Source organism: Lipophrys pholis (genome assembly GCF_963383615.2).
Source record: "Lipophrys pholis genome assembly, chromosome: 8".
Taxonomy (NCBI): domain Eukaryota; kingdom Metazoa; phylum Chordata; class Actinopteri; order Blenniiformes; family Blenniidae; genus Lipophrys; species Lipophrys pholis.
The window spans coordinates 30,202,591-30,224,974 of record NC_137630.1 but is presented as its reverse complement, the minus strand read 5'-3'; the positions used below and the strand labels follow the sequence as shown (position 1 = coordinate 30,224,974).

At 46.1% G+C, this 22,384-nt stretch overlaps 1 protein-coding gene across 2 annotated transcripts in view; it reads right to left on the bottom strand.

Moving 5' to 3' along the window:
* rerea (arginine-glutamic acid dipeptide (RE) repeats a) overlaps nucleotides 1–22,384 on the bottom strand; it is a gene marked incomplete at its 5' end in the record, with an annotated part of 74,948 nt that overhangs the window by 6,745 nt on the left and 45,819 nt on the right. For both annotated transcript variants that reach the window (XM_080469314.1, XM_080469315.1), the window contains 6 exons: nucleotides 213–305; nucleotides 398–560; nucleotides 10,872–10,952; nucleotides 19,199–19,297; nucleotides 19,959–20,058; nucleotides 22,250–22,374. In XM_080469314.1, coding sequence (XP_080325440.1) covers nucleotides 213–305; nucleotides 398–560; nucleotides 10,872–10,952; nucleotides 19,199–19,297; nucleotides 19,959–20,058; nucleotides 22,250–22,374 — 661 coding nt within the window. The remainder of the gene's footprint in view (nucleotides 1–212; nucleotides 306–397; nucleotides 561–10,871; nucleotides 10,953–19,198; nucleotides 19,298–19,958; nucleotides 20,059–22,249; nucleotides 22,375–22,384) is intronic.

Sequence of the window (22,384 nt, the reverse complement as noted above, 5' to 3'; positions counted from 1 at the left end):
CTTGTTGTGACGGCGGCAACCAAAGTGTGATCAGATGGGAAGCAGCTGTGTGGAAAGACGGGAATGATAACGAGGCGGAGGGAGACGTCCTGTTTGATCAAATTAGTCCCGACATCTTCTGATGCCCATCTGTCACACTGAGCCGGAGCGCACGGATCCCAGGACGGGACCAGAATAGCCAGACTAGTCTGTACGGCGGGCGAGAGTCTTACTGGTGGTGAAGCAGTGGCGGCAGGCGTAGCCCTTCAGCTCCTGTTCGCTGTCTTCACTGTCAAAGTCATCTTCGCTGGCTGAGCTGAGGTCCACTGAAATAAACAAACACAACACATACTTCACACACACACCTCAACTCAGCTTCGCCCTTTTTCCCTCCCAGGGAGAGGTCGAGTGTACGTACAGAACTCGCTGGAGGGCGGCCGGGAGGGAGTGTTGACAGGTGTGGAAGCGGTCCGCGTCTTGATGCGGCGAAAGACGGGCTGACGGCGGTGTCGGCGGTGGGCTCGGCAGCTGGCCGCCTCGGGGGTCTTCTTCCAGTAGTAGTAGAACGTAATGAGCTCTCCCTGAAAGAACACAACCAGAGAGGAGAGTTAATACAGGCTGATTCAAACAAGAAAATCAACTCAAACAAACAAAGTAAAAAATATCTGGGAAAGTTGTTCATGTATCATGTTACTAGTCGGGACAGAGATTATTCTGGATTTTGGTTAACATTGATTCAAAGTGCATCACTTTTTTCTGCCTTATTTATGACTATAATAATGTTTGATGAGGAAATGTCAAAAGGCCAAAAACCGACCAGAGGAAAGTTCAATCAGGCCTGAAGGATAATTATTCTAGAAATGACCTAAAAGTCGTCATCTGATTTGTAACTGCTGTTCCCAATCTGTCCACCGGGGGACACGGTTTGAATAAGAATGGAGGTCATAATTTTACAGTCAATCAATAAAATCAAGCTACGGGGCTACGTTTTCGAAAAGTTCTACCTCGGGAGATGTTTTCTAATAGTTTATAGTGGCTGTTTTCCCTTGAAAACGGGTCCGAGGATGAGATCATGAAAACATTCAAGCTGAAGGAATCTTGTCTTAGATGCGTCAGGTTCCGGTTCACTGCATCGTTGCAGGTTGGATTCCATAAACTACAATTTCAGGTACCGTACTGTCTAAAAAGTGAATGAAATAAAAAAACTAGGCGTTTGATTCATTTTACTGGTTCGGATCCACTGAGATGAAATGTGGCTGTGAAGCAAAGCGAGCTGCTTCGGTTGGAAGCTTCCACCAGAACACGACACGTGTTTGTTAGCCGTGGGAAGGAATCCTCGCTTCTGATCGCACAGAGAAAACTGAATTAAAAGGATTTGAGGTCAATCTGTTGAAGTTGTTGAAAAATCGACAAAAGCTGCTTGTGTGAGATATCTGCAGTCTGGTGGAAATAAATATGTGGAAAGCCCCCATTAGCACGCGGCACGGCGCTCCGCGGCGGAGCGGGTCACTCCGTGCCAGGGTTTGCGGTGGACCGGGCATGTTTGTGCTGCGGCCTGTCTGTCCCGGGATTAGGCGAGGAGGCTGGCTGAATGCGGGGATATTAGGATCAGTGCAGTGGTGGCTGCCTGGGTGGCAGGAGGTTGAATGGGAACAAAAGAACATGTCAGGCAGAGCTTTGGCGCTACAAATAGGGAGTGAAATGGCTCCTCGCCCCTTCACTGGAAGAGTCAATTGAACTTTAATCAAACATTCGGAGGGGTGCGCTCGCCGGCGAGCCGGGCGGATAAATCCAGTGTACAAAAGGCCGCCAGGAAATCAATACCCAACTGAAACATTAACACATGCAATCGTGGAGCAGAAAGCACTTTGCTGAGGCAGCCCGTGCATATTAACCGCTTCTTTCCGGCCGCGCTCGCAACATGCAACTCCTGCAAATTGGCGACAGCAGTCGGGGACGATTATGCAGTTTCCTGTGGGGCTCGGCCCCTTTCTCCTCCACCACCATCTCTGACTCATTCCCTCCGTCGGCCCTGCAGAGCCGCGGTGCGGTCGGCGGGCGAGTCGTAAGTCACCTGTAATCTTTAAAGCCCAGAGGGCGCCCGGCCGCCGTCCGGGGTCCGTTAAACCGCTGTTCAACAACCCGCGGGGTTTAATGGCCATCGATTGTTTTCCTTCTCCGCTTCAGCTGAGAAACTTGACAGGAATTAGTCACTCTGCTGGTCCCTGAAATGCATCAACAGCTTTTCGCTAATGTCGTCTATCAAAAGGTAGTGAAACTAACAACAGGGATCAGTGAAGTTGTCTGCAGGCTGATATTATTGGAAACACTGAGCCGGCTGCAGACCAGCCGGCCATTAAGCCGTTATCACTCACACACGTCCAGCCAGCATCTGACATTAAGGAGAAGTTAAGTCCTTTTCAATCACTACTTTGATTGGCAGAAAGTGTTTGACTCGGGCCATTTTAATAAGATCTCCCTTCATGTGGCTCCTAGGGGAAATTCATATCTGCTCCAGCCTGCAGGACTCCATCTTATCGGCTGAAACAGTGCCGGGAACATTAACCGAGGAGCTCAACGAAACCGTCTCACATTCCTGCCTGAATTAACGCGCCACACCGGCGAAGCCATCGCTCCGGCGTGGAGCGGCTCGAGTCCTCAGCTTCTGCAGATGAACACATCTGGATGGATTCCCCATGCAGGAGAAACTAAGGCCCAGTTTACACAACTTTTCATGAGAAAACAAATTGTTGTTTTTTGTAGCTTTTACGCGGCACCGTTTTGAAAACAATGTCGTTTTTCATGTTGGGCCACTAGTGGGAGCTGTTGGTTTGTTTTTGGAATGGAACCACACACACCTCTGCACAGACAACAAAACACTCTAAACATTAACAACGGGAGAACATGGACATTCTAGTGGACAGACGACAAAGTTGGATTGTTATTATGGTGACTGTCAAAATAAAAGTACCAAGTCCCAGGAGGATATGGACTGGGAGTCATGACACCATGCAGGAAACATTGTTCTTATTGTCCATCTACTGAGCATGAGCAGAACAACTAGTCACGACAACTGTGACGCGCAGTAGCAGCATTTCTTTTCAGCGGCTCCGAGCATCATTGTTGTATAAACCGACCCTAAAACAACAGTTTTGCATTTTCGCTTGAAAGCATTATAATGTGTAAACGGGCCCATAAAAAGCATTGTGTTAAAATTTGGCCCAGGAAAAGAAAAAGGACTGTTATTTGAAGGTACAAATGTTAAAAACTTTACCACGCGTTTAAACTAGTCATTTTAGTGATCATCTAATTTGCTTCCTTTTTATTATGCAAAACTTTTAATTATTCAAACTTTTATTATTAATGCAATAAACGTTTTGTGTTTTCACTTTAAAACGTCGAGTAAACAGGACCTAAGAAAGGAAAGATTAATGCTCCACCGGAACATTCACTGGCCTTTAAATGAATATGGAAACATTTTGTCCGTGTGTGTGTGTGTGTGTGTGTGTGTGTGTGTGTGTGTGTGTGTGTGTGTGTCTTTGTCGTGGTTTTGTGAACGCCGCTCGCTTTCTGACCCGTCCAGTCGGGAAGGCGCAGGTGCTGGAGCAGGAGGCCGGCATCCTGATGTGAGATGTAATTGAAATGTGCAGATTTAAAGTGTGGAGTGGAGCCGAGCGCCGGCTCTGCTCGGCGCCTAATGACTGTTCCCAGCAGCGCCGCTCTGCCTCCCCGCCGCACGCCGGCGACGACACGGCCTCAACAACAGCTTGGCAGACACGGGGAAAGGTCACCCTGCCTCTCCATCACTTACACTGTGTCAAGTACTATTACATTACGCCGGGGGTAATGAAAACATTAACTCGGGCCTCTGAATGGGAATTAACAGGTGCAATGATGAGCCGGCGCAGCCGGGTGAGAATGAAAAGAGGAAGACAAAAGGAGACAGCTCGACATCTTCACTGTAAATCTGAGGAGCTATTTGTGCTGAAGGAGCCAAGAAAAATGGAAAAATTTAAAAAGGGGAACCGAGGCCCCGTTTCCACGACGTTTACAAGTGAAAACAGAAAACTTTAGTGATTTCTGGGCGACGGTTTACACGTTAACGCCTCCCAAGGTGGAAGTTTCTGAAAACGATCGGGCTTCGGTCTCCGTGTAGATGGAGGAAATGCTGATAATGCGCACGCATACCACGGCCATAGTTAATACTTCTGCACATGCTCAGTACCAATAAAATTCCCTCTGTCGTGTCATGACTCTCAATCGGTATGGAAAAATGGAAAAACGCTGCGTTTTCACTTGAAACGTTGTAATAACGGGGGTCTGACATACAAGCTCGGAAAATGCTCATTTTAAAAATATGAAATTTATCGGAATTTTGGTTGGTGTTGACAGAAATACGCTAATGTCCACCAGAACGTTGCAGGGGTGAAAATAAGCAGCAGACAGGAGACGAACGTGACCGAGAGACTCCGTGTCAAAGTGATGTTGACGGATCACCTCTCTCCGCCTGCCTGCATGTCAAACCCGCGTCCCGTGAAGCCACGTCGGCTCCATCGCTCACTCCGACGGTGGACTTTTCTCCATCAAAGTCACTCCGTCATGTTGCCATACGCCCACAGCAGCACTTTAACTTTCATCACCTTCTGTTTCCTCCTCTCGTCGGCTGCATGAGCAGCCGGCTCGCGTTTGTACCGGCTGAGGTTTTCTCTGTAAAAGCGGACATTTCTTCATGAAACGACGGTGACCGTAAAGACAAACAATTCCGTGAACCGCCGCCGGAAACCGTTCCGACAGTATCTTGTAAAAAAAAAAAAAAAAAAAAGAATTTTATGGAAAGACTTGAAATAGAAATCTAGACAGGGCCCTGGCTTCCTGTGCCATAATTTCCCCCCCAGTGCTGTAAATCAGTGCCGAGCGGCACAGAGTGTGCTGCAGCTCCACAGAACACGAGATAGTGACAACATAAGCTCAGTATTATAAGGCCTTTTAGACTGCTTCCATCTGCAGGAGCTTTCTGGCCCGTGGATTATCCGACAAGGAAAGGGCTTACCCTGCTATCACCACACTCAGGGCTTCCGTTCCTGCTTTTGCCACTTAAAATGGTCGCCTGCATACGTGTGAAGCAGATGAAGAGTTCATGATTATGTGCAGCAACACTTCCTTCAACTTCAAGGCTGGGAAACATGTCGGCCGCTTCAGCCGCCATCTTGCAGAATACTGCAGCTGGCATTCATCACAATATCAAGGAAAAGGCACATTTATGCTCCATCTTTTCCTCCTGCCAGCTGAATGTGCAGGTTTGAGCTTCGTAATGTGAAAATAAATTGTTCGTACATCAAACCGAGGTGAACGAGTGAGGGGAGGAAAATACCCCCCGAAGATGGTTAACCATCAAAGCGCTCCCGGGGGAATTGCGGGTGGGAATGCCGGTCGACGGTGGTCCGATGTGCGCCGGCAGGGCCGAGGGCGAGGGCTAAACTCCTGTATTTACACCCTCATCCCCTCTCAGGCCCGGGCCTGAACAGATGGTTTCTGTTTTTCCTGGCAGATTTGTGACAGAGCCACAAAAGGCCCCTGCTTTGACATGAAGCCAAACGGTTAAGGCCGTTACTGGCAGGAGCAGGAGGAGGAGGAGGAGGAGGAGGAGAGAGCCGAGGAGGGGGAGGAGGGTGAGGAAGAAAGGGCCGGCAGCCGATAACAATGGACAATCAGCGCTGAATCCAACCACAACATATAGAGTAAAAAAAAAAAAAAAAAAAAAAAAAAAAACTGAGCTGGTTTAGTAGCCATGGGAGAGTGGAGAGCCTGTGGTTACAGCGAACTGTGTGATCGTCCGCTAGAGCAGCAAGAATCTGGAGCCGACGTGGCTTCCTCATTGATTCCACTGAGGTGGAACGAGAAGTAGAACTACACAGGCACTGGCCTGCCGGACTCTTCTGGACTCTTCAGGACCACCAGGGTTCAGGCTGAGCCGTCAATCAACAGGAAACGTTGAATGGTGGTAAAGCGGGTCAAGAGTAAAGCTTTTGGCAAAATTATATGTAAAAAATAAAACTATATGTTTATTCAAACTACCCGTTAACAATGAACACTACTGATGACCCGGAGACTTCAGAATAAAAGTGTTATATAAGCAAATTGGATGATTACTACAATGATTAGGTAACGATTTTAAACATTTGTATTTCAAAATAAAGGTGTCTTCCTGGACCAAACTTGGACCTGATGCTGTTCTTTTTTGGGCCCTCTTTACACGTTATAACTTTATCAAGTGAAAACGGAAAACTGTTGTTGTGTTTTGGGATCGGTTTACACAACAACGGTGCTCCGAGCCATGCAACCTTTTGAAAACGCTCCGATTCACTCTCTGTGGAAACGGGGTAAAACGCAACTTTTCAGAAATGATACTAATGCGCATCACAGTTGTAGTAACTTGTTCTGCACATGCTCTGTAGATGAATAATAAGAACAATGTTTCCTGCATGGTGTCATGACTCCCATGTCATATTCTCTTGGAACGTGGTAATTTTATTTTGACAGTCACCGTAATAACAATCTAAATTGGTCGTCTATCCACTAGAACGCCTGTGTTCTCCCGTTGTTAATGTTTAGAGTGTGTTGTTGTCTGCGCACACGTGTAGTTTCATTACAACAGCACCCACTAGTGGCCCAACATAATAACTACATCGTTTTCAGCGTTCCAGCCACTCAAAATATAAACGCAAAACTTTTCTAAAACTAAAATGACGCGTTTTCACTTGAAACGTTGCGTTAACGGGTCGTTGTTTGTTTCGGTAATTTTTCCCGGATTACAGCGCTTTTGATTTCCTGCCTGTTGTCATCAAGTTGGATGTAAAGTTAAAGTAATGAAGAGAAATATGTTGTTAATACGATCTGGAGAATTCAGGCCAAACATAGTTATTTGACATTTATTTTAGGGTTGGATATATATATATATATATATATATATATATATATATATATATATATATATATATATATATATATATATAGTGTGGATATTATAAAAACTAAACAAAACAAAAAGCCACCTACAGCCCAGCGGTGCCTCAAAGACGACGCAGAGTAAATAGTGAATGATCTTGGCTGGCGGAGTGCACGTGAAAGGCGGCTAAATGGACAGCGCTGCCTTCCTGCCGGAGAATGACTGAATAAGCTCTGCTTTCACAGGTCAGGGATGGACATGCTGGAGAATCAGCACTCGTGTTTTTCCTGCTGTAAGCGCTTTTCCCGGTGAAAGCAGATTGGATGGCAACGGAGCCTTTTTTTTTTTTTTGTCCACGCTGGAGGGTTGATGCTGCGCGCGCTGCTGATAAGCCCCCCCCCCCGGCCCCAAAAGAAAAAAAAAACTCACAACATGAAGCCGACCAAAGAACTCAATTACACAGGGAGCCGGCGCTCTCCGGGCCCCGTCTATTAAGCTGAAAAAAGATTTTCCCTACACTCAGCTGTGCTAAATTGCCTGTGGTCTGCTAAAAGAACATCAATACGTGCTGGTCGTGCCTCCATCGGCCGACAGCAACTTCCCTGCCTAAACAAGTTATATCATTTAGCGACCAGGGAAGCTGTTCTGTCACGTCACTGACAGCTGCTGCCAGCCGGACCAGGCCCCCTCGTTTGCGGCTGGTTTAATTAGCGTTTGAACCCCAGTATTTATAATCGCACTCATCCCCAAGGTTCTGGCTGCGGAGCTAAGGACATGGCAATGAATTCACTTTGACGTCTGTACAGATTGTGCCGGGGCAAACATCTGCTGGGAGATTGTGTTGAGAACGCCGTTTTCCTGTCGGCCATGCTGTAAATGACAGTTGGGGGGGGGGGGGGGGGCGCAAATCACATCCATTTCTCTTTTTTTAAATAAAATAATTCATACACCCAGTGAGTGTTTGCCCTGGAAATGATCACACAGAGTCGCCACCAAAGCCATAAAAACAAACAACAAAAATCACCACAAATTACAATGAGGTGCTGAATCCAGAGCGCGAACGCAAACAGTCTGACTCCAGGAGTCAATTATATCTTTGAAATCACCACCATGTTAAGGGGTGGGGGGGGGTGGGGGCTGTTTGTCGTCTGACAACACTTGTTTAATCAGTGACGTGAACACGAGCCGCTCACGCACGCTGGCTCCTCACCTGTTAACTCTACTGACGTGCCGCCGCAGCACCTTTCTGCCAAAACAAAGCAGGAACACAAACGTCTCTGCGGATCACTTCCATGCTGTATTCCTTCTTTACGGGGCCTTGTGGTCAGTGTTTTTAGCACCAGCTAACCGAATAACTTCATTATTCCTGTATAGTGTTTCACCCAAATCCTTCATTATTTGAATTAGCGCGAGCTAACGGATACAAACCTGCCCCACGGTTGTGCCTTGTTGATAAAACATGCTTCGATGTATAAATAAGCAGGACAACAAAGTTTTTATGACAGCAAGAAGTAAATAAATTACGTGTTGTTTTTTTTGGTGCAATTTAAAATCCCTCATCGAACAAACACACAAACAGCTGAATACAATTTCAGGCATGAGTTGCCTTTGCAGAAATGGTTTTTGCTCAGTGGTGCATATTTTACTTTGTGACTTGAGCAACACTGAGAAGAAACTGGTGGCTGAAAATAGTCTGAGATGATAAAATGTGCTCTAACTTGAGCACTAATAAGTCAACTGGCTGTTTTGGTTGTTTGTGTTTGTATGAAAAAGAAACTTTATAATTTGATGTAATTTTTTTTTATAGAGCTGAGGCGGAGAACAATACCCCTGAATACCCGCCCCCACCCCCAAGAAACAACCATTTTAAGGAGATTCCCTGAGAGAATATCAAGAGTTATCTGCGATCTGCCTCTTCAGCATGTTGAGCTGTCGGCGCGCTGGAAGCAGCCGGCTCATGTTCCATGACGTCCTCTCTGGAGTGAAGGAAATGGTGGCAGCGGAGCCAGTTGCAGACGGTCAGAGGACACACCCACTTCCCCCTCCGGGCCTTTATGTGACTTTATATAAGGCATTCCTGAGTGCTAGTCAGGCCTGGTGTGTTTACACAGCGCTCGGTGCTTAGCCTTGGCACCGGCGCTTCGGGGGCTAATCGAGCTAGCGGGAGGAGCAGCCGCTGACGGGAACCTCTGGAGCTCGGGGGTGGGTGTGGGTGTGTGTGTGGGGGGGGGGGGGGGGGGTCATTCGGCCGGGGCTCAGGGCAGGAGCAGAGCGTCTCTGATCGCTTGGCATGCAAGTGGGATAACTGAGACGCTGGCGCGTGTGTGACTGGAGATAATGGGGGAAGAATCTGAAATATCTGGAGAGATTGTTGTGCTCGTGTTCCACAGATAGGATTTGAGAATGAAAAGGTAGGAAATAAATGGAGCTCTTCCTCGGGCTATTGACGGGCACTCGCTCTGCCTTACAGCGAGAAACCAAGTTCAATCATAAGCAAAGATTTTTTCTTTTTTTTTTTTTCCCCCGCCATGCTTTTCAGTGTCTATATTGAGCTAACGCCCAGTTTTTACCCCTTCTCCTCAGGTTGCTGCTTCCCTCCCCGCGCTCTCCCAGTCATCTTTTCATATGTTTAAAGGGCAGTTTATTTTCCATTTGCAGGGGGAAAATTAATCTTTCCCTGCTCTGTGGCGGTGGCAGGCCCAGATCCTGGAGGAGGTCTATTACCTCTCCTGCCAAGTCGACTCCCCCTCCAGGTTGAATTGCATTAATACCTCCTTTATAGCCAATCAACTGGACTGGTCGTATATTTCAAAAACCAGTAAAAATAATTGAAGGAACCCTCTGTGAGGAAACACACTTTAATCTCTTATTCAAGAAGTTCAAATTGGTTGTGAGGAATAAAACACGGCGCACAAAGGAGGCGACACCGAAGACTTTACGTGGTGTTTGGGTTTTTTTCTTTTAAAGAGAAAACTGGGCCGGCCTGCTCTCACCTCGCGGCAGACCAGGAGCACGACAAACACCTTTGATTTTTCTTTGATGGCTGTGTCAGCGCTGTATCGGCACACTTCCAGCAGGAACAGCAAGGTCTGCACTCTCTTATGAATCACAAATCTAAGAATAATTTAGCAGCCAAGTCGACGGTGTGAAAGGGCTTTGGAGCAACGCTTTGCAGCAGGTTACAGTCCAGATAAGAACCTCCAGTATCCAAACAGGAGCAACAAACTACTGCTGCTGCTTTGCTTTCGGTGCGGCGGTCGCACCCAATAAGGTCGACGGTGGTTAATCATTGTTCGGCCTGGATTTGACCCAATTTGTACAAGACGCAGGTCACAGTCGTTCGGCGGTGATTACCGCACAGGGGGAGAGAGGAAACCTCCCTCTCTGGCTCGTCTCGTCACGAACGCGGTTGTAAAGTGTGAATGGGATAAACTAACTTCAATCAAAACTCCTGTGATTGACTGTCAACCTGCCAGGAAGCTGTCTGAGAGACTGACGCCGTGACGCCAGTGCCAAAACTGTCTCGTAATGTCTTAAAGGTTTGTTTACATCAGAGCACGCTTGTTCTGTTGTGATTTTGGATGATTGACAAATTCAAAATGATTCATGTCCTTGAATAAATACTTGACATTTCAGGGTTTTTGTTCATGTTTGATGTGGTGTTTAATGTGAGTGGAAATAAAAAAAAAAAAACAGGCTTCACTCTGAAAACTCTACTGTACCATAAACAAATCAGAACAACTTGTTTACAACTGGCTAATTAATGTAAAGTACAGTTTGTCTTTTCTTTCCTCTGAAATCTGAACATTCTGGCTGCACTTCTTCTCCATGAGGAGAAAAATCAGAACATAACGCTGAAAACATTTTCTATTAGTCACAAACACACTTTAACAAATCGAGCACAACACGTAGGGAAAAAAACAAGTGTCTTTTTAAAGACTCTTACCGTTTCTTTGTTGGGCAGCAGTTCTTTCCGGATCCTGAAGAAGTTTTTACCAAACTGTCTCAAGCCTTTAATGAAGCGCTTCTGCAATTTTTCACAGAGGAAACGAGAAGAGAGAGAGAGAAGAGCTGTTAGTTTGTGTAACAGCAGACAACAGAAAACATTTAAAACAACCTGACATCGTGTTAAAGCAAAAACAACAAGAGGAAATGACAAGTGGAGCTGATTAACGTCAGAAAATACAAACATTCTCAGTGTGTCGTTCAAGTTTAAGTTCAAAGTTAAAACCTCAAAGTAGACAAATCAAGATGCCCCAGAGAGCTTTAACTACACTTTGAGTATTTAGGCCTTTAAATGAAAATGTTAAATCCAGACATGCAGTGATGTCACCTAAATATTACAGTGGATTTAAACGGACACGAAAAACTGAGCGCGGTGCCATCTCACCTCAGTGGAAGCCAAATAAACAACAACAAAACCCCATCGAATTAAAAAAAAAAAAAAGAAAAGAAAGAAATCTCAACGATCCACATCCATGCCTTCTCCTTTAAGAGCGACGGGCTGCGGGCTGCAAACAGCGGCGGCTGAAAACATTGAGAAGCGGCGGAGCAGATTTACTTTCTGGCTCCAGAGACGAGCCCGATCCTCCGAAAGTAACTCCGGCAGAAAGAAAGAGAAAAAGTCCACAATCCCGACATCTACATCCACACGCAGGTACGGGAGAAATCCACAGCGTCTCCCGACAACACGTCCTCCGTTTTTCTTTTTCTCTTTTTTTTTTTTAACAAGAAAGAAATAGCTTGTCACTCTGTGCTCCTCCACTACAAAGGGGAAGGCTTTACATGTGATCTTTCTGCTAGAGAGACTCTGGCTGGCGGCGCCACGCAAAACCCGAAGTGGAGTCCGGAGCGGCTTCGCTCCGGCCGCTTCACGGTCCTTCGACGCTGACCCCGCGGGCTCCGTTCCTCCGGTCATCGCTGGAAACCAACACCGCGGAACACCGATAACTACGCGTGAGCTCCGCGTTTCCCGACGAGGGGAAGGACGGCGGCGCTTTAAGCGGGAAGAAGCGGTTCAGCCAGCCGGGGAGAGAAGGAGGGAGGAGGGGGAGGAGGAGGAGGGGGGCTGACACAGTTTGTGTGGAGCGAGAGAGAGAGAGAGAGAAAAAGCTCTCGGACATGGTGGAAGGAGACAAGCGAGAGGGAAAACCAGACACGGATCATTTTCCATGCCGTGTACAGTCGGTTATGTAACCGCAGATTGTTTACATGCTCGGCTTTCGGAACAAAAGACAAATTTACACAAGTCGAACAGCCGATGGCAAAACAACACTGTTTTTCTAGGAGGGGAAAATTACAGGCAAAGATTCGAGGTCTATGGTCCCGTGTCGTTTCAGAAAAGTTTAGGGTTTATACAGCAACCAGAAACTGTGGAAGCAATGCAGTGAGCATGCCAGGCCACGAGGTGGTGCTGTTTGTTGCTTTTGTAATGAAACTACGCATACATGCATGTGGAGAACAATACACCATAAACATTACTGCCATTGAGAGACAAACTGGAGTCTATTGGGGGTGAATCTCAACTATAAAACTACCAATATGGAATATAAAACTAGAATAAGGATGGAGCCTTGCCACGCTGGGGGCGGCCATGTTTGTTACTCGCACATGAGCAGAAGAACTATTTATTTATATAGTGCGCATGTGCAGTAACATTACTCCGTAGGCGCTGGTTTTAGTAACGAGCATCAAAGAAAAAGTGATGGCTGCAGAGGCTCCGAGCACCACTGTCATGTAAACGAGCACCCAATGCAAGCAAACCGCGGCTTTAACAGTCCCAGATTATGCAAAATTGAATCGTTATAATATTTTTCTAACAGTAATATGTGTCGCTATTGCCTGTGTATGAGACGCCATGTGTGAAGAAAGTCTGTCATCCCCCTCACTTGCTTACACCACCTTTTAGCAAAGTGTGCTCATACAGGGTCGGAGTTCTTCCCTTCATGATGTCATGTGGGGAAATAACCACTCCCTCTGGTAGTGGATGCTCCCTTTGGCCCTCAGACAGGTAGATGCGCTTCGCCCTCTAAAATTACGAGCAGGCACCATTTTTTCTCCTAGTAAACCAGAAAACAGACACGGTTCATTGGCATTTAACGGTACAGACACAAAAACAGCCTGTTCTCAGTAGCTCTCACTAGAGGGTCTTTTAGACTGAATGAAATTCAGGACCAACGCTGGATTCAGGGAAATACACTTTGAATACAATGGTGTTGGATCGCTGACACTATTTGTTGAAAAACTGTATAATATGGGACCTTTAAACACGCAGCAGTGACGACAAAGCACAAAAGGCAGAGACCTGAAGCAGACTACATGATCCAACAGGTGAGAACCCGATCAAACGCTGGAGGCTCGTTTCCACTCATCAGACTAGAGGTGCAGCGGCTGATTAGCCAGTAGATGGAGCCGTCTCGAATGCAAACGCTGGCCCACATGTGAAAACCATCTCCAACCACTCGAGGGGTGAAGGGCAGATTACCACTTGGACTGTCAGTCAAACAGAACATGAGGAACGCTGCCACACACACACAGACACACACACCGAAGGATCAACATGCTCAACGTGACAGCTGATGACAAAACTGTGTGAATGAGCGTCTCAAATATGAGCTTGTGGGAGGAGAAAGTGCAGGTTTTTCTTTGGAGATGTATAAAGTTGGGATCAAACCTGAAATCAACGTTGATTTTCAGGAGCTGAAAGGTTAAAATAGGCGTTTTGGGACTTGTAGCGTCAAAAATTAATGATATGTGCTCGTATAAGTTTGCATCTATCCTATTTATGTCATCTTAATTATGTTTCCTCAACTGTACTGAATGTGAGGATCCGCGCTCTCCCCCTCTCCCTCCTCCCGTCAGTTTTCTTTCTCTCGCTGTTCTCTCCCTCCTCCCTCTCTACATGTCGGCTCCAGTTTAAGGCTCCATTTCAGCTGCCTGGGCTCACTGCTCTCCAGCCCAGCTAATAAATCATCCGCCAATCTGCTCCCTGAATCGCTCTGCCCCTGCTCCGACGGCTCCAGCCCCAGGTTGCTAGGCAACACGGCGGTAGAGGAGGGGCCGAGAGATCGAGACGGGGAAGGCGGGAGGGGAGGGGGCAGCTGGGTGGAAGCGCTACCAAATGGCCATCCGCTGTGCAGAAACAACAGGCTCCTCTCTCCGAGTGTGTTCAGAGAGCTGGCGCTTTTCAGCCGCCCCGAGTTTCCCCTCGGAGCCCAACAGAGAACTATTGTGAGGCTGGAGAGGAGACGGATGAAAGGAGGGAGGAGGACGGGACAGAAACGATTCAATAGGCCATTGTTGTGTGTGCGCACTTCCTGCTTGGGAGCTGATGGTCGGGAGTTGTAAAACTGGTTAAGATCATGCAGACGCGGGCACAAAGATGGTATCGTGATGACACACACACACACACACACAAGGACCCCGCTAAATGTCACTCCGTGAAAACACTGACGCAAGAGCGTCCAGCAGCAAAACAAAGCCACTCTCACTCAATATGGAGTCATTATAGTGGTCTTGTTGTTAAAAGCTGACCTTTGCGAGCCGGCTGTGTACAAACCCGGAGGGCCGCGGACAATCAGTCAGCTAACCCGAAGCAGAGGGGGAGAAAAAAAAAAAAAAAAACTAAACAAAACAAAAATAAAGAAACGCCACCGTCTCTTACGAAACAGCAGCTCGTGATGAGATCGGCTGCGGTGTGCAGAGCAGAGGAAATCACAACACGGCTCCAAACGGAGGAAAACCACAGACAGATTCAGTCTTCATGAAGGGCTTCGGTCGTTTTGTGTCTGTTTGAACATGTCAAAGACGTGTGTCGAGGGCATCCTGCTGATAAAAGTCTAAAAGCTCGGGGACAGTTCTCAGCGGCCGGGACTTTTATATCGACTCAATAATAAACATGACAGCGGCCTGCTGGCAGGCGGTGTAACGTGCACCACTTCCTCCGGACACAAAAGGTGATAGGAAATTCCAGCACACACCCATCCTGCCTGATATTTAGTTACCAAACAACACCCCTTTAAAAACCGCCGCCGCCGCCACTGGAGCATCGCGGCGATAAAACACACTGTTGACATTGGACTTTGTGCAGCCTGCAGGCCGAGACGTCGCGTTTTGTCTGCCTGTGGTGTTTTCTGCTGTGTGTCTCAGGTCTTCTACCACTGGAGGGTTGCGGCTGCTGCTGCTGCTGCTGCTCCCCTGCCTGCTCCAGTCATCCATCAGCTGAGGACGCAACCGGAGATAAGCCGCGGAATAGACCTCCCGCCCTGCAGCAGTCATAGATCAGCCTCTCCGGCTCTGACACGGCGACACGCAGCACGACTGCTGTCGCCGCCGCTGCCTCACCTTGTTTATATGGCACCTCCTGTTGGCCGATGTATTATTAGCACCGCTTATTTACAAGTGGGGGATGACAGCGGCGACGGAGGCATTTGGCGGAGTGAAATGAGTTTGGGAATACTTTGATGACCTTCAGCGGCGTCTTCAGGAGCAGAGGAATTTAAACGCGCCGATAAATCCGTCGCTCACTACCGCGACAACATGAGTAAACTTTAAATATTGACTCAACTGACACACGTCCACTCAAAAATAAGATGCATCCACCATTAAAACGTGACCTGAACAAGTGACTGAAGCTGCAGTGACGTCTGGGGCTGCCACAGTGTTTTATTACTGCAGCAGAAGCAACTCCTGCAGATCTTCAGGCTTCGGTGGCTGTTTATCTGCTCCACGTGTCATTCAACGGATTTACAACCCTAAAGTATTTAGTTTTCATAACCTGTTTGGAATTTTGTTAGAATTTGCATTTTACTTTCTGAAAGGTATTTATATTAAAAAATAAATAAAAATAAATAAATAAATATATATAAATATATCTTTAGAGTTACAACACCTTTGAACCAGAGGTGGAAAGTGACACTATTTGTATTTCTTCACTGTAATTAAAAGAGTATTTCGTCATCACAATCAGAAGCAGCGCTGGTTAATGAGAAATTCATCTATTCTGGGACGGCTGTGGTACACAGTACCACCAAATCATCAGTTCTCAGACGCATTATTACAGCAAGCAACTTCCTGTCAGTTCTCTAAATGCTTAAAGATAGAAGAATTGTCTGATAGAACTCACAGCCCCACGTGGCTTCACGCACCAGAACAAACACTCCTTTACATAAATAAAAGTGCTTGACGTTGAAACATTAGAGCTTATTTAGTAGAGCTAAGAGGCACCAGGGAAAAACATTTAACAAAAACAACCTGTGTGCTTTTTACTTGATGTGCTTTGGTTTTTTTGTTTTGTTTGGCCTCATCAGGAGGACTGGGAGAGTTGTGTGTTGATTTGGCATGAGATGAAACTCTCTTCATGTTTGAAGGTTTCCACACATTACACTTCCCCACATGTCCTGGTGGGTAAATCAAGCGCTTCTCTCCCCTCCGCATCTCGCTGAATAACAGCTACAGGGAGGCAGAACTGTGCAGTGGGCGTCTCTGATGAATTATTTATAGCCTTATATTTCTTCTTTTTTTTCATAATGCATGAGCCTGTTTCTTTGGTGTAATCTATCGTTATCACCTTGGCTGTGAGTGGCGCTCGCTCCGAGCTGATGGATCCTCACCGTCTCAAAGTTGTGCTTGTAATGTTGCGGTGGGAGATCATTCAGGGCTCGACTCTGGCGAATCGTTCTGGGGTGAAATAATGTTTTGTTTGTGCGACGGGACGATAAACGAAACGCCGGAGTGAAATGATCGTGACGTGCGAGGGGAGGAATTAGAAATATTTTAGTGAAATGAGGTTTGAGGATTATACACTGTGGCTGCAAGGCTGAGAGGCTGAGAGAGGAGGTGGGGTGGGAGAAGTCAAAGGAAGGGGAGGGGAGGGTGACAAGTGACCCTGCAGACAGGCGGATTCTGTCATTTCAGTGGCTCCCGCTGTCACTTTTATTCACATCCGTGAGAGCGCGGGTGGGGTGGAAGAAGAAGGAGGCAGGAATAATGAAGGCAGTCCTGGAGGGGAGAAGACGGGAGCGGCGGAGGAGGAGAAAGATAAATAAATGAAGAGCAGCGGGGCTGCATCAAGGTCGGAGCTACATTTACACCTGTCCCTCAAGGCTGCCGGGCTGAAAAGGCACAAGTGGAAGATCGGATCACCGGGAGTCGTGTCCTTGGCCGGCCGGAGACGAGACGCGGCGAGGGGCGAAGGGGGCGAGGGGGCGAGGGACACGCGGCGGCGGCGAAAACTCCACTCCCAGACTACACTCAGTTACATAATGCTGGCAGGACACTGTGAACTCCGTCTGAAGGTGTGAAATGAGCCGCCACACTGATCAGATGTCGTTTTTCACGTGGGGAAGCCCACACCACGGCCTCCATTACTCAGCAACATTTTCAAGTGAAAAGGCTGAAGTTTTGCTGCGTTCCGGGTGTTGGTTTACAAGATGACGGCGCTCGGGAGTCACTGAAAACGCTGTGTAGACAATGGAGACGTTGCTACTGAGCATGTGCAATACGGCTGTCGTAAACAGTTCTTCTGCACATGCTCAGTAGATGAACAATAAGAACAATGTTTGTACAGAGTGTCATAGCTCCATATTCTCCAGAGACTTGGTACTTTTATTTTGACAGTCACTGTAATAACAATCAATCTTGGTCATCTGTCCACTAGAATGTCTGTGTTCTCCCATTGTTAATGTTTAGAGTGTATATTTAATGTATATTTAGTAAAATGAGAAGTTCCCACATCAGTCTGATGTGCTGAGTCATTCAGAATGATTAAAATCCAAAAAGAATCACACACAAAAAAATGAGAATACAGTTTGTTTCTCTAAGTTAACATCCTGTTTTCACCAAAAACTAGACAATTCAAGTTTTCAGATACTCCACAGGCCACTCAACAGGTTGAAATAGTTCACCAACAAAGTTAATGGGTAATATTTTAAATGTGCGTCACTTCGGACGCAAAAAAAAAAAAAAGAAAAGGATTTTATATTTAGTACTTTTTTCCGTCTCCTACTAATCAATATGTTTTAGGAGTGTGCAGTTTGGACTGTTTTGTCAGATTTGTGAGCTCAGGAAGACAAATGATAGTGAACAAAGTGTTAAAATATCAGTCATGGCAGATGTAAAGAAAATAACTACAAAATGATGCAGATCAAACAGCTACAACACCACAGCTGTGCTGGTCCCATATCGACGAGTATTTACACAATATAAAGATGAACTCTCACGAGACTCTATAGAATTTGACCAAAACATAAAAGGATTTACTCTCTTGACACTGTCATGTCTAATCATTCAATATTAATGTCACTTAAATTGAATATTACTAAGAATTCAAATGGGATTATATTCAAATAACAGCGCAACGTAGTTATTCTCTATTCAGATTCCGGACATGCTCAGTTCGCAGTGTGTCCCGGGTTATTTACAGCCTGCAGTCATGAGGAGACGCCGGGTTTCTTTGATGAGCGATCTGCGGTGGAGGTGAGGACTGGTAGTAAAGGCAGCCATCCTCTGATCACCTTCACACAGCTGCTCAGCCACAGAGGGAGGCCTCCAACTGCTTCACACAGAGATGGTTCACTGAGTACTGGGTATTCTGATGCAGCCTGACGTGAACGCAGCCACTACCAGTCAAACGCGAGAATCAAAATTAAACTTACAGGATTATTAAACGATATCAGTGAAGAGACGGGAAGTGAGCGGTGGAGCTCCGTGTTCTTCTGAGCTCCGCAGTCAGATCAGTCGGAGGAGTAATCTTTAAACGGGGAGTGGGAGCACAAACGTGTGGCGCCGGGTGTCATCACGCACCGAGGCCAGAGCCGCAGTGCTCACTCCTCTCGACACGGTGTAATTCAGCGCTTCCACTCCCCTCCTTCCCGCTCACGACAGGCCGTTTGATCAGGAGGGGCTGCCATTTCCCTTCAAAACAGCTGCGCCGAAATTCACATCTAAATTCAAATGGAGGCCTCGGTCTTTTCCCCCTTCCCAGACTCCCATGCTAAAGATTTATACCGCGGGTGATAAACAGGATGCAGCTGCTCTCGAGCCTCGGAGGAGCTGGAAACTGACGAGTGTTTTTACTGATGTCTTGCGAGACGGGGGCCAAGAGCAGCGTGTTAACTCTTTCCCAACAGCTCCCTCTAAAGACACAATGTGGGCTGTGACACGCAGCGGCTCGGCGGCGCACACACAGACCAGACCAGCACACAGGAATACCATTCTGATCAGGATGAACAAGTTTCTCCTGCGATTAATGAACTTTGACAATCTTTCTCTTACCACTTCGTCCTCGGACCAGCACTTCTCAATCAGTTTGGGTACGGGCTTCTTCACCAGGCGCTGCAGAGCCTTGCCTGCATCGTAGCTGCTCTCGTGTAGCTGTGAACAAGCGCAGGAAAACCACAGTTCCATCATAAAACGGTGCCGACTTGATTCCAATAACAGCAAAGCATTTATTTCATTCACAGCGACGGAAAGAGGAGCGTTGGAGTTGGAAGTGCGCTGAGGAATCATCAAGTGCATCAGAGGAAACACCAACAAGCCGGTCTGGAAACACAAAGGCGGCTGCCGAGCAGCTCCGAGCTTTGTGTCATATTCAATTGGGTGAAACGGGCGGCCGGCCGCCGCTCTTCCTCAGAGAATAAACAAGCATTAACTCATTGGAATTGCAAATAAAGACGAAGGTCAAGAGACGACGACCTGCTCGCTATGTTAATTTTCCAGTTTATAGAGTGGGAATATAAATGCCCTGTTTATGATGATTCTAATCTCTTTCTTGTGCTTGATTCCCTCGCTATTCATCGTCAATGTGACGGACAAATCTCTCATTATGCCAAATGTATTGTCAGCTTCTGAGGCTGGGTTTACTAAAGGGGGCTGGTCCACACACTTCAGGGGGGGGTTCATCATTGCCCAGTGCTGCACAGCTAAACAAACAGTCAAATCCCTGCAATGCAGACGTTTCATGGTGAAGCAGTATTTCAGTATTTGGAGCAGTATTTCTGTTAAAGTACAGGTATTTTACCCCCTAGTTACTTACAGTGTTAAGTGCGTTTAATGTAGTGTCGTCTCTCGAGGCTGCGAGACACCCGTCTTCTGTGGAGCCTCCGTCACACATGCCCGCAAAGGCAGCCATGCTCCTGTGAGACGACATGAAGGAAGTCGGCATTAAAGATAAGGTGCAACTCCGTCATCACGCTTCACTGTGGACCGAGGATGAGGACACATGATCAGCACCCAGTCGGAAGGACGCAATGATCTCTGCCTTCACGTCAGAAAATACAGATACATCGAACTGTACATCAATACCAGTTCTTAATACAGATGATCCGACTGTTTACTAGACCAGAGGTCTGAACCTTTATGACCAAAAGAACAATTTTCTACCAAATCAAATTTGTCTGGAGCCACAAAACATGTTAATGATCTGGAAGGAAGGAGGAAAACACGTAACACATTCCTGTATGTACTGAAACTGAGGTTGTGTTCAAGGAGAGCCGTAAGTATAATTTAGATATATTTTATTACATTTTTCACTTTGAGACTTTTTTCCCGCTTTAGCCGTTTTATGTAACTTGGATATTTTAGTCTTTTTAGCCGCCATGAGTTTCCTATTTGTTTTAGAGTTTTTAACAATTTTTAACCACTTTTTTCTTCATTTCCGTCATTTTTCCCCCCATGATTTTTTTTTAATTTCCTTCTTTTTATATTTTTTCTTGCTTAATTTTTGTTTTTTTTCTTCAATATTTTTTTCATTTGTTTCTCTTTATTTTGTTCTCTATATTTTTTTCTTTTGTTTTAATAGTTTGTCTTGCTTCATTTGTTATTCTTTATTAATTTTCATGCTTTCTTAATTTTTATCTAAAAAACAACAACAACAAAACCTATACTAGCAATTTGAATCACCTTTCCCCCCACTTTTGTCCATTTTTAGCATTTCCAGCTCTCCTGGCTGTTTCACTTTATGTTTTCATCTCGGAGATTAGAAGATTTTGGGAAAATCAGTGTGGAATGCAATTAAAAAAATATATATAAATAAAAAATGTTTATTTGCATTCTATATTCTAAAAGCTTCACGGAGCCGCTATAGAGGAGCTGAAGAGCCACGTGTTGCTCCAGAACCTCTGGGCTGGACGATTCGAAAATATCCACCTAATGTGAGACGTAATGACGAGACAGATCACATCCAAAAGAAGAAAATATCAGTCTTGATGCAGAAAAGACATTCAATCCAGTAAATTGGATCACCTACACAGACAAGAAACTATTAAAACAATACAGGTTTTATATAATAAACCCACAGCTTGAATTAAAGTCAATGGCCGCTGATCAAACTTTTATTTTGGAGAGATGAACAAGGCAGGTTTGTGTGTGTGTTCACCACTATTATTTGCTTTATATTTGGAACCATTTGCTCAAATGTATAACAAAACGAAAAGATAAAATGCATTAACGCTCATGGCAGGGAGCATCAATGTTATGTAGAGGACATTTTGATCTTCCCGGGTCAAAACTGATTCTCGACCTAAACTGATGTCATCGTTTCAAAACTGTGGTCAGATTAACTTTAGTAAAATACAGCTGCTTAAATACAACTACAGCGCATCAGAAGAAATGAAGAGCAAGTTTGATCTGAGTATTTGAAAATATAATGTCTAACGATCTAACTTGAACTATCTGAATGCAATTACTCACCAAAACAAAAGAAAATCACAGAGGACATAGTGAGATGGAACCTAATGTTCATCTCCAAATAAGACATGATTACAGGTAAAGCATAATTCAGGCACAATTATAAAGATGTGTGTAGAAAAAATTGACAATTTCAATAGATAGAGGTCATAAACTCAACTCGAATTTAAATTTAAAACATTTTATTTCCTGATGCTTTAAAATATAAAATAAGAAATGAGATATTACAGCCTCTTAAGTAAATCAGCTCACGTGAGGTTTTTGTTCTACGTCTTTGGCCACGTTAAGACAGGCCTTGGTGGATAATACCAGTGAGGATAAAAACAAATGTGATGAATGAAAACAGACTTGAGAGGAATTTCTGGCACCGCCGTCCTGCCATGTAGGCAGATTGTGATTAATTATCCTGCAGCCACTGACGACAACAGAGCAGACGAATCTGTTGGCACGTATCAGCTGATGTGGATCGACGTGCGACGGCGCTGCGCCGACCGACCGACCGACCGAGGCTCACGACACCCAACCCGGCGCAGTGCAACATCAAACCGGTCGGGTTCATCGGATCATTTTGTACTTTAATCTCTCTTCTGAGAGACGCTCCCAGCAGCTTGGCGCTCCTTTCCCGGGCTCGGGGCTCACCTTGCGGCTCTGAGGTACATGAGAAGGTCACAGTCGTTGACCCCGGGCATCCAGACCAGCTCCTCGTTCTCGGTCACGGCCTGGCCACCAGGGGAGGGGAAAGGCTGCAGCTCGGGGAGCTTGGCCTAATTAGGT